At 56.6% G+C, this 12,551-nt stretch overlaps 1 protein-coding gene across 10 annotated transcripts in view; it reads left to right on the plus strand.

The window, feature by feature from the left end:
* Positions 1 to 5,640: 5,640 nt before the first annotated feature.
* The window catches only part of RTEL1 (regulator of telomere elongation helicase 1), a 42,581-nt gene continuing 35,670 nt past the window's right edge, over positions 5,641 to 12,551 (plus strand). For 8 of the 10 annotated variants that reach the window (XR_008516784.1, XM_054541398.1, XM_054541399.2 and 5 more), the window contains exons 1-6: positions 5,641 to 5,834; positions 6,603 to 6,873; positions 8,671 to 8,872; positions 9,226 to 9,319; positions 9,924 to 10,005; positions 10,207 to 10,267. Coding sequence is in view for 9 of the 10 variants with exons in the window: in XM_054541398.1 (XP_054397373.1) it covers positions 6,772 to 6,873; positions 8,671 to 8,872; positions 9,226 to 9,319; positions 9,924 to 10,005; positions 10,207 to 10,267 (541 nt within the window). In the remaining variant the exon portion in view is untranslated. 10 annotated transcript variants of the gene reach the window in all.

The following is a 12,551-nucleotide window of genomic DNA, read 5'->3' on the forward strand; positions in this document are numbered from 1 at the left end:
GCAGAGAAGAGTGAAAGTGGACGAGTGAGGCCAGAACAAAGGCTTTGCGGTAAAAGAGAGGTGGTTTCCCGCCTGGGCTCTGACCTTCACTCACTGTGTGGCCCAGGCCAAGGGCAAGGGTCTGACCTCGCTGGGCCTTTTTTCTCAGGAGTAAGATGAAACAATGATGCCCCCAGACGATGGAGAGGAGGGGTGCCAGGGTTGTGCGCACTTAGTGAGTGGGGGGCAACCTATCCTGCCTCCCCCTGTCCTCATAACTCCCGAAGGGAAAGCCTGGTAGGCAAATGGAGCGTCTTTGCTATTGCAGGGCTGGAGCCACCGAGGCAGGGAGAAATGCTTTGCCCTACAAGCGACTAAGTCATAGGGCCAGGAGCAAAACCCTGAAAACCTCAGGAGACTCGCAGAGCCACGAGGCTGGCTCAGCAACACAAAAGCCAGGGGCAAGCCTCAGCTCTAGCAGTGTGTTGGGAGCACCCAAGGCCGGTCACATCCTAGGGTGGCCTGGGGAGTCCTGACCCCTGACGTGCAAGCCGGCATCATCCCCGGGACTGAGTCTGGTGGGGGTGATGCCCAGGAATGTGACATTGTGTGGCCCAGAGGTACCCTTAAGACAGGAGGATCATCAGGCAGGCCCTGACCTCATCACAGGAGCCCTTTAAAAGCAGTTCCCTTTGCCTGGTTGAAGAAATCGGAGGGATCAAACCAAAGAAGGTTTTCTGTTGTTGAGATGAGGGGGCCACGTGGCAAGGATCTGAGAACTGCTCCCAGCCAGCAGCCAGCAAGACAACAAGGCCCCAACTGCAAGGAAGTGAGTTCTGCCAACAAGAAGAGAATGGGCTTGGAGGCAGGTTTGACCCCAGGGCCTCCACACAAGAACTGAGCCCAGCTGCCCACTTGGTTTCAGCCTTGGGATACTAAGAATTAGGAGGTAATAAATGAGAGTTGTTTTAAGCTGTTGGTTTTGTGGTGATTTGCTGTGAAGCCATATCAAACTAATATACACACAGAGGTGTTGGCCCCTGGGCCATTCCTAAGAACCCAGCTCTGGGAAGGAGGAAGAAGGGCAGAGAGGCACACAGAGCTGCCCACCACAGCAGCTGTGTCCTCCCTGTTGGCCACCACAGTGGCAGTTGGGGATGGTCAGCATCCTTCAGGCAGACTCTAGCCCCGGGTGCTGGAGCTCAGGTGCTACGGATCAAGAGAAGTAGCCCTCTCCGGGACCGCCAGAGTCTTCTCATGTGGGTGGGGTAGGACCTACCCAGTCAGGCTCAGAGCACTGCAATGCCTCACACTCATTGTGACTCTGGCCAGGCCCTCTCTGAGCCTCTGTGTCCTCATCTGGAGCACAGGGACCAGGTGTGTGGAAGCCCGTGGCATAGTGCCAGGAACACAGTAGATGTGCACAGTGTGCACTAGCAGGAACACACAACAGGGGTACTGACTGTCAGAACCTTAGCAGGCACACGCCATGGGGTACCGACTGTTAGCCGTACTGAATTTAGCGTGCTAGCAGGCATACACAACAGCTGTACTGACAGCACACTAGCAGGCACATGCCATAGGTGTACTGACTCTCAGTGCACTGGCAGGCACACGCAATAGGAGTAATGACAGCATGCTAGCAGGCACACAATAGGTGTACTGACTGTTAGTGCATTAACAAACACACACAATAGCTGTACTGACTGTTTGCCCCAATATAGTGCCAGGTCTTGGAGCAGATTTTGACTTCTCACCAAGATCAAATGCAGAAAGTGCATGAGCATTTCAAAGATGTTTTTCACATGCACACTAGTGCTACTTAAAAAAATGTTTTGACTGGGTGCAGTGGCTCACAACTGTAATCTCAACACTTTGGGGGGCCGAGGTGGGCAGATCACCTGAGGTCAGGAGTTTGAGACCAGCCTGGCCAACATGGTAAAACCCCATCTATCCTAAAAATACAAAAATTAGCCAGGTGTGGTGCCAGGTGCCTGTAATCTCAGCTACTTGGGAGGCTTAAACAGGAGAATCACTTGAACCCAGGAGGCAGAGATTGCAGTGAGCCGAGATCCCACCACTGCACTCCAGCCTGGGCAACAATAGCAAGACTCCATCTCAAAAAAAACATGTTTTTCATAAAGTGTGACTTTTATCAGACCTCTGCATTCTTGAAATTAACCCTGGCTTGGCTGGGCGTGGTGGCCCACGCCTGTAATCTTAACACTTTGGGAGGCTGAGGTGGGCAGATCACGAGGACAGGAGTTTGAGACCAGCCTGACCAACATCTCTACTAAAAATACAAAAATTAGCCGGGCATGGTGGCATGCGCCTGTAATCCCAGCTACACAGGAGGCTGAGGCAGGAGAATCGCTTGAACCCAGGAGGTGGAGGTTGCAGGGAGCCGAGATCACACCACTGTATTCCAGCCTGGGCGACAGAGCAAGACTGTCTCAAAAAAAAAAAAAGAAAGAAATTAACTCTGGCTCCTAGAAGGAGCCCTATATCTCAGCAGGACACTCAGTCATTCAACAGACATCTGTCAAGCACCTGCTGTATGCTGGCGCTGTGGCTACGTCAGCAATCAGAGGAGGAGGGCAGGGGTACAGGAGTTCCTGACCACCCCAGGCCAGCATGCTTCTATAGCAGCTGGCAAGGAGCAGAGAACTCAGACTTCAGCTCAGTCCACAGGACAGCCTTTTCTGGCCACTGCTCTCAGGAGATGGGGTGTGTGGCTGCAAAAGCTCAACTCCTGGCTCCTGAGCAGGCTCTGGGCAATCTGCTCAACGCCCTGTGCCTCACTTTCTCACCCAGAAAGTGTGGACAATGAGAGGACTTATCTGGCTGGGCGCGGTGGCTCACGCCTGTAATCCCAGCACTTTGGGAGGCTGAGGCGGGTGGATCACCTGAGGTCAGGAGTTTGAGACCAGCCTGGCCAACATGGTGAAACCCTGTATCTACTAAAAAATACAAAAATTAGCCTGGCATGGTGGCAGGCGGCTGTAATCCCAGCTACTCGAGAAGCTGAGGCAGGAGAATCGCTTGAACCTGGGAGGCGGAGGTCGCAGTGAGCCAAGATCATGCCATTGCACTCCAGCCTGAGGGACAAGAGCGAGACTTCATCTCAAAATAAATAAATAAATAAAAATAAAAAGGAACACCTATAATCCCAGCACTTTGGGAGGCCGAGGTGGGTGGATCACCAGGTCAGGATCGAGACCATCCTGGCTAACACTGTGAAACTCCGTCTGTACTAAAAATACAAAAAATTAGCTGGGTGTGGTGGTGGGCGCCTGTAGTCCCAGCTACTCGGGAGGCTGAGGTAGGAGAATGGCGTGAACCCGGGAGGCGGAGCTTGCAGTGAGCCAAGAGATCTCGCCACTGCACTCCAGCCTGGGTGACAGAGTGAGACTCCGTCTCAAAAAAAAAAAATAGGCCGGGCGCGGTGGCTCATGCCTGTAATCCCAGCACTTTGGCAGGCCAAGGCGGGTGGATCATGAGGTCAGGAGATCGAGACCATCCTGGCTAACACGGTGAAATCCAGTCTCTACTAAAAATACGAAAAATGAGCCAGGCGTGGTGTCAGGCGCCTGTAGTCCCAGCTACTTGGGAGGCTGAGGCAGGAGAACGGCGTGAACCCGGGAGGCGGAGCTTGCAGTGAGCCCAGATTGCGCCACTGCACTCCAGCCTGGGCAAAATAAACATAAAAATAAAAAATAAATAAATAAATAAAAATTAAAAAAATAAATAAAAAGGAAAGGACTTATCCCAGAGGTCGTCCAGAGGAGGTGTGTCAAGCATTTGTTGGATCTCACACTGCTATTAAGATACTACCTGAGGCTGGGCATGGTGGCTCACACCCGTAATCCCAGCACTTTGGAAGGTGGAGGCGGGTGGATCACCTGAGGTCAGGGGTTCGAGACCAGCCTGACCAACGTGGAGAAACCCCGTCTCCACTAAAAATGCAAAATTATCTGGGCGTGGTGGCGCACGCCTGTGATCCTAGCTATCCGGGAGGCTGAGGCAGGAGAACCCGGGAGGTGAAGGTTGTGGTGAGCCGAGATCGCACCGTTGCCCTCTAGCATGGGCAACAAGAGCAAAACTCCATCTCAAAACAAACAAACAAACAAAAACAACAACAAAAAAAGATACCACCTGAGACGGGGTAATTTATTTAAAAAAACAGGTTTAATTAATTCACAGTTCCGTATGGCTGGGGAGCCCTCAGGAAACTTGCAGTCATGGCAGAAGAGCTGGGCGCAGTGGCTCACACCTGTAATCCTAGCACTTTGGAGGCCGAGGCGGGCGGATCACCTGAGGTCAGGAGTTCAAGACCTGCCTGGCCAACACGGTCAAACTCCATCTCTACGAAGAATATAAAAAATTAGTCGGGCTTAGTGGTGCGCACGTGTAATCCCAGCTACTTGAGAGGCTGAGGCAGGAGAATCGCTTGAACCCAGGAGGTAGAGGTTGCAGTGAGCCAAGATTGTGCCACTGCACTCCAGCCTGGGCAACGGAGCCAAAACTCTGTCTCAAAGAAAAAAGAATCATGGCAGAAGGTGAAGTCTATGTTAGTCCCAGTTCCCAGGTCTTACATGGCGGCAGGAGAAAGAGAGAGAGAAGGGGAAACTGCCACTTTTAAACCATCGGGTCTCCTGAGCACTCACTGTCAGGAGAACAGCCTGGAGGAAACTGACCCCATGATCCAACCACCTCCCTCCAGGTCCCTCCCTCCACACGTGGGGATTACAATTCGAGGTGAGACTTGGGTGGGGACACAGAGCCGAACCATATCAGCATGTACGGGGGGCACCGAAACTTGTGCTTGGTGCCTATTCATTCAACAAGTGTGTGTGGCTGGTCTCATCTTCAGCTCCCCGCCGAGTCTCAGAGAGGCAGCCTGCAGTTCCTTCACCAGAACAGGCGCGTGGGGCTGGGTGCCAGTGAGTGCTGGGGCTTCTCCGAGCACTATCGCACACCCGTGGGCAATGGGCACGCATGGCATTCGCATGTGCCGTCAGTGGACGTTAAACACAGCCATGAGGAAGCCACGAGGAAGTGCTGCCTGCCGGCCGTGCGTGGTCACGCAGCGCCAACTTCCTCCTGGGGCCTTTTGGGGCATGGGGGCTGGGGCCGCCTGAGACAAACATCCGTGACGCTGGGCTGACCCCACAGAACGGTGCGGGCCTCGCTCTTGGAGTCAGCCCTGCTGCCAGCCAGTGCCGGGTGCTGGGGACTCAGGGAGGCCCGCCGGGACCATTGCGGGACAGTGAGCCGAGCAGAAGCTGGACCGCAGGAGAGGAAGGAGAGGGGGCGGTCAGGGCTCTCAGGAGCCGGGTCCTGGGCAAGGGGCAGCCGTTTTCAAATTTTCAGGAAAGCGGTCGGCTCACACTCGAGCAGTAAAAAGATGCCTCTGGGGAGGAGGCCCGTGCAGCTCTCCGGGCAATGGTGGTGGCTCGGCCTAGAGAGGCGGTAGTGGAACGGAGACCCTGGTGGGGGATGACATCAAGGGAGGAGACGGGCGGGACCCCAGATTTCTGCCTGTGGGCGATGGAAGTGAGGTTCACTGGGCAGCGGAGCCGGACACAGAACGCGCAAAAGGCCTCGTAGGCCTGGAGGAGCCGAAGAGCAGGCGGACCCTCTCCGCGGGGGAACAGTTTCCGCCGGGAGCACAAAGCAACGGACCGGAAGTGGGGGGGCGGAAGTGCAGTGGGCTCAGCGCCGACTGCGCGCCTCTGCCCGCGAAAACTCTGAACTGGCTGACAGCTGGGGACGGGTGGCGGCCCTCGAGTGGAGTCGGTTGAGTTCCTGAGGGCCCCCGGTTCTGGAAGGTTCGCCGCGGAGACAAGTGAGCAGTGAGTCGCAGTGACCCTACAAGTGGTTCTTTTACCCGAGCGGCTCCCAGGCGCGTTGCGGTTTTTCGAAACTACAGCTCCCGGCAGGCCCCGTGCCGCCCTCGGGGCCGCGGGTCGGCGGATTGGCCGCGCTGCATTTTGGGACCTGTAGTTTCCTGCGCTCGTGGGCGCTGGCGCCGCGGCGTTGGCTGAGCCCATGACCCGGGCTGGAGGGAAGGGCCGACATTCAGTGTGTCCGCATCTGGTCTGTTAGTCCCAGTTCCCAGGCGGGATTGAGGCTTAGAGAAGTTGAGTGACTTGCTGAGGGCTGCACGGATTGGCATCCCGCGATGCTCTTTCGCTACTTTGGCTGCATCTGGTTGCCCACCCGGGCGGGATGGGGAATGGCCTCCAGCCAGCCAGGAGGGCAGAGGGCTGGAGAGGCAGGGCCTGAGGTTCAGACCCTCCGCTCTGACGTTGCGCCTGGTGAGGCCGGGAGGGGTGCCGCTTGCCTCTTCAGCCCTCACGCTCTTGTGGAAGTCACGGAATTACTGCGGGCGGAACTTGCAGCACTGTGGGCGTCTCTTCCAGAGAAGGACGGAGTCGTGGGGCGGGAGGATAAGGCAAGGCCCAGCCACTTCGCATCTTCGCCCCGCCAGCTCCTTGAGATGGGATATACCAGGGTTGCCCTCCGACCCTCTCCACAGGAGGGACTTCTGGAAACGCCTGGGAAAGTGGCCCGGTACCCACAAAGGCTGTCTACAAACAGAGTCTCACTGTCTTTCCCAGGTCTGCGCCGTAGGGATTCTCGAAGAGAACAGCGTGTGTCCCAGTGCACATGCTCGCATCGCTTACCAGGAGTGCCTGAGACCCTAAGATGTTCGAAGTGGTTTTTTCACACAGACCCGAATAGCCTGTCCCTCAGCCACGCTCTGTGCCCTTCTGAGAACAGGCTGATATGCCCAAGATAGTCCTGAATGGTGTGACCGTAGACTTCCCTTTCCAGCCCTACAAATGCCAACAGGAGTACATGACCAAGGTCCTGGAATGTCTGCAGCAGGTAGAGCACAGGCCCCGAGGAAAGGATTGCGGGTGGGTGGAGCTTCAGCCAGGACGGGGTGTGCTTCCCTCTCCCGACCCATTCCAGCCAGGCCCCTCCGGGCGAGAGGCAGCCTCTGTCATAAAAAGGGCTGGTGTTCCAGGTGGGGTCGGAGAGAGGATTGACAAGTAAAAACGATTGTCCTTTGAAGGGGGCCAGCCCCTCCACACCTGTGGGTATTTCTCATCAGGCGGGACGAGAGACTGAGAAAATGAATAAGACACAGAGACAAAGTATAGAGAAAGAAAAGTGGGCCCAGGGGACCGGCGCTTAGCATACGGAGGACCTGCACCGGCACCGGTCTCTGAGTTCCCTCAGTATTTATTAATTACTATTTCCACTATCTCAGCAAGAGGAATGCGGCAGGAGAACAGGGTGATAGTGCGGAGAAGGTCAGCAAGAAAACGTGAGCAGAGGAATCTGGGTCACAAATAAGTTCAAGGGAAGGTACTATGCCTGGATGTGCACGCAGGCCAGATTTATGCTTTTCTCCATCCAAACATCTCAATGGAGTAAAGAATAACAGAGCCGCATTGCTGCTAACATGTCTCGCCTCCTGCCACAGGGCAGCTTTTCTCCTGTCTCAGAATTGAACAAATGTACAATCGGGTTTTATACCGAGACATTCCGTTCCCAGGGGCAGGCAGGAGACAGTGGCCTTCCTCTATCTCGACTGCAAGAGGCTTTCCTCTTTTACTAATCCTCCTCAGCACAGACCCTTCACGGGTGTTGGGCTGGGGATGGTCAGGTCTTTCCCATCCCACGAGGCCATATTTCAGACTATCACATGGAGAGAAACCTTGGACAATACCCAGCTTTCCAGGGCAGAGGTCCCTGTGGCTTTCCACAGTGCATTGTGCCCCTGGTTTATCGAGACTGGAGAATGGTGATGACTTTTACCAAGCATACTGCCTGTAAACATATTGTTAACAAGGCACATCCTGCACAGCCCTAGATCCCTTAAACCTTGATTCCATACAACACATGTTTCTGTGAGCTCAAGGTTGGGGCAAAGTTACAGATTAACAGCATCTCAGGGCAAAGCAATTTTTCAGGGTACAGGTCAAAATGGAGTTTCTTATGTCTTCCCTTTCTACATAGACACAGTAACAGTCTGAGCTCTCTTTTCCCTACAGTCCTTGAGGGTGATGGACTTAGGAGTGCCTTGGGGGCCTCTCTGAGGAGCAGCTGGTATTCACGGGTCAGGGGGAAGCGTTTCCATTAGAGGGGCAGCCGGTGGCCAGCCTCACTTTGAAGGTCTTTGAACCTCGGGGGTGCAGGGAGGTGGCAGTGGCGCAGGTTGCCTTTTCCTGGGTTCCTTGAGGTGCCGTCTTTTACCCGGCTCACACCCTTCCCCTCCCTGAGTTTCCTGCTCAGGTTCCCATCCGAGAGCTCGTATGTAGGACATCAGATAGGACAGTGTAAATGTTTGAATCCAGAAATGCAGAACAGTTTCCTATTTTGAGACTTGACACCTAATTAGTCATCTTACTATTTAGGCTGAAAAATACTGTCGCGTTTTGGGTAACGTTCTGCAAATCGTTTGCTAATGGCGGCTGAGTTGCTTCACGCCCTTTAGGGCAAGAGTGGGACTTGCCTGCGGACTTCTCTGCGGTCCCACGGGGCTGTCACCACCTGACAGTGGCCTCTGCATCTGCAAAGAGCTGCCCGCTGGCTGCCGAAGCTTGTCTCAGGGTGGCTTGTGTGGCCTCGCCTCTTCCTGGCTTCCCCGTAACCCTTGCTCCCAACTCCGTTCAGAAGGTGAATGGCATCCTGGAGAGCCCTACGGGTACAGGGAAGACGCTGTGCCTGCTGTGCACCACGCTGGCCTGGCGAGAGCACCTCCGAGACGGCATCTCTGCCCGCAAGATTGCTGAGAGGGTTCAAGGGGAGCTTTTCCCGGATCGGGCCTTGTCATCCTGGGGCAACGCTGCTGCTGCTGCTGCTGGAGACCCCATAGGTGACCCTAGTTCCCAGGCCTCTCCTGGGACTCCTGTGGGGATGGTTGGCAAGGGATGGCACTGAGGGTGGGGTGGGCCCATGGGGACTCCTGCCATCTCTCAAGCAGAACTCTAGGAGAATTTTGTAGCTGCCGTATAATTTCTCGCCATCATGGTGTAAACCTAGGGTTGGGCTTTTTTGCTGAATTAGGGCACGGCAGATGCCCACTTTACCCATTTTTGATAAACCAGTATCTGGGGTGTCAGATTCTTGGCTGTCTGCAGGGCTGAGTTAGCCGAATGCCACCTGCCTTTGACACGTGAGAACGTTGTCTGAGAACCGTGATCTCTGTGCTTGCTTGTATCTGGTCAGCTTGCTACACAGACATCCCAAAGATCATTTACGCCTCCAGGACCCACTCGCAACTCACGCAGGTCATCAACGAGCTTCGGAACACCTCCTACCGGTGGGTCAGACGAGTTCACACCTGTCTCGGGGTCCTCAAGAAAACCAGCTTGGCATGGTGCTGGGTCCACAGCCCATGCTGTGCTGTGGTGGAGGGTGGTAGTCTTTCTAGACGCTCCCCCAAAGTGTGCAGTGCGCTGGTGCCCAGGGGTGGGGTGGGGCCTGGGCTGTCTCCAATGCCCATTACTTGTGAGGAAGCAGCTTTGCATTTGTGTGCTGACCTTGGGCTGGCATCCTGAGCTCCTTGCAGGCGCTGTTGTAGCAGCTGTGGGGTAGGTCAGGGCTGGCCCCCAGTGCAGCTTTGCACATGAAATAGAAGGCCCTGCCGCTTGTCAGAGCCCAGCAGTGTCTTGGTGTTCTGTCGGGTTCCTGTGGCTGGGCCAATGGCAGGGTGCTGTGGAAGCTGTCGAATCTCGTCCCTCTGTCCAGTCCTCCCGCTTGTCTCCTAGCTCCCTCCTACGCCCGGGCCACATTCCTATGCCTGGGCCACATTGCAGTTATGCTTGCTTCCTCTGGCCGCCGAGGCTCCTGTGTGTCTCCATACAGCTCACGCTGTGGGTGTTGGAGGCAGCTCCTCCTCGACCCATGGTGCTCTCTCCCACCAGGCCTAAGGTGTGTGTGCTAGGCTCCCGGGAGCAGCTGTGCATCCATCCTGAGGTGAAGAAACAAGAGAGTAACCATATACAGGTAGGCTCCTGAGCTCCCACTCCGGCTCAGTGTCCGCGAGGCGAGTGCTGCTGGGTGTCCAGAGCCCCAGGCTGTGCTCCTGCTGGGCTAGGGTTTGAAGTTCACTGGGGGACTGCAGGGGAGGACCTGGTGGGGGTGGGGACTGGCTCGGGTCCTTTCTTGGCTGTGCTTCAGCTGTGCACTCTGCCCTTCCTCCCGCAGATCCACTTGTGCCGCAAGAAGGTGGCAAGTCGCTCCTGTCATTTCTACAACAATGTAGAAGGTACAAGCAGCTCGGTGGGACCAGGGTCGGGTTGGAGTGTGTGCAGCCTCTCAGGGTGGAGCTCAGTGGTGTCACAGCCTGGTTGTGCTTGCGTGGTGGGGCAGCCAGTGCAGCCATGTACCTGGGCACTGTCTTCTGACTCGGGGCCACCCGTGTTAGTCTTCTGTGTGGAAGAGCTCACACAGTGGTCCGAGACAGCCAGCTGGCAAGACTGCCTCTGGTTGGTGCCTGGGGCCTTGGATTTTGGGAAGGCTCCCTCCATTTCCTGATGAGAGGGGCTCCCTGCACCTAAACTGTTGGTGCAAACAGTAGGGGTTTTGCTGAACACCGGCTTTCTCTTTGGGGACTTTGTTGCTTGCCCAGCAGCAGGTGCTCCTGTGACCGGCCCTCATGCCATCTTGGGAGGGTGTCCTGGAAGCCGTGTCTGGCCCCCCGCGACCCCGCCCCACGTGTCTTTTTCCTGTGCTGACTTTGCTGCGGAAAATCACAGCCCCGAGTGTGACTCCAGGCTGAGTCCTGTGGGTCCGACACGGGAGGCCTTGGGGCCTCTTCCGGAGACAGGATGTGAGTGACAGGAGCCGGCCGGGGCAGCTTGCCCTGTGACTGCAGGTGGCCACAGCCTGTGAGGGCCGGGGGTGCTTCTGTACCCACGTGGCTGCCCCTCGGGTATGTCAAGGGCTTCTGGGGCTCATCACGGGGTCCTTGAGACAGTGGCAGGGTGTGCCCCCGTCGGCTGCCCTTACAGTTTCTGTGACCTGAGGGTGGCATCTGTGCCGTCGGCGCGGCCTGAGCTTCTGTAGGATCAGGATTCCCTCTGTTTCCTGCCTCAGCTGGGGCTCAAGGCTCAGGTGAGGTGACCCCGGAGCACTCAGAAGGCATCGCGGTCCTGTGGGCTGCTTTCTGCACTCATGTTTGCTGAGCGCTCAGTGTGCCAGGACTGAGGACCCTGAAGCTGCTCTTGTATTTAGGGCGGCGCTCCCCTGGCAGGGACTGAGCTGGGTGGTCCCGTATGACCCACTACCAGGCGTTTCTGGGCCCTTGGAGGGACAGGGTGGGCGGAACATGGGCCCGCATGGAGGCTCCCGCTTACTGGAGGCATGTGCTGTGTTGCTGGAGACATCCTCTGTGTTGCTTCTTGTTTGCTGTGGTTTTTGGTCTTGTGGCACCAAGGACCCTCAGTCATCTTGATGTGTGGTTGTCCAGGCCTTTTTGGTGGTCCTAAGAAGGGGCTCTGCCTCTGTGCCCCCAGGTTCCCTGATGGGAGCTGCCGGTTCGTCCCGGTAATGCCGGCAGAACGTGACTCTGGGACGGGGGGGCGGGCAGATGTGCTGTTGGAAATTCTCAAGCAGTCGTCATTTCCGAGGTCCTCACCTGGATTTTCAGGACAGGAGTGCCTGCTGGGTGTCCCCAGTCCCACGCATTGGGGGTCCTTGGGAGAGCATGGAACGCTGAGCATGGGCCTGGCCAAACGTGGTCCTGGACAAGGGTAGTGCCCCGGTGGCTGCTGGGCCTGGGACCTGGTGGGGAGGCCTCTGACTGCCTCCTGGTGCTGCTTCTGTCCGTGTTAGGCCTATGGGTGTTGGGGCCCCCATCTGTCTCCTCCTCCAGGCCTGTGGACTCAGACCAAGAAGACACAGGCCAGCCCCTGCCTGTCCCCCTTGGCTTGGCTGTCACTGCCCAAGCTGGCAGGAGGTTGCCTAGCCGTGAACCTTTGCATCCTGTCTGCCACCTGGACAGGCTGTGAGGGGGTGTCTGCAGCACCTGCACCGGCCTGGGCATCTTTAGAGTGGGCTGCAGCTCCCGGAGGGGTCTGAGAGGAAGGGAGGCGCGTATTTTGGGCGAATGAGGAGACAGCTGGAGAGCTGGCACCCTTCTTGGCCTGCGTCCTGTGAGGACTCTGGTTGGGGACAGCAAGCTTGGGGTCAGCCTGGGGAAGAGCCTCTGGGACGGCCCTGCCCCTTGTCCCCCTTCCCCTCGCAGCTCCTGTCTTCGCCCCGCCCTCAGCTGTCTGCCAGGGAAGGTTTGGCAAGTGCTGCTTTGTGGCAGTGCATGCTGATTGGCTGGTCTGTTGCTATGGTGCTGTTCAGGGGTGTGCTTTTCCTCCCCTGCCTTCCCTGCTATCCCTGGGAGCATCTGGGGTGGGGTCATCGCTGGTGTGTATGTGTGTGTGTGCGTGTGTGTGTGTGTGCGCGCGTGTGTGTGTGTGTGTGCGCGTGTGCGTGTGTGTGCGCTTCTGGCCTCTGCAGCTCAGTCCTGGCCCTCGGGGGGCCTGGCACCTCCTGGG

This window comes from Pongo abelii, chromosome 21, assembly GCF_028885655.2.
Source record: "Pongo abelii isolate AG06213 chromosome 21, NHGRI_mPonAbe1-v2.0_pri, whole genome shotgun sequence".
NCBI classification, from domain to species: Eukaryota; Metazoa; Chordata; class Mammalia; order Primates; family Hominidae; genus Pongo; species Pongo abelii.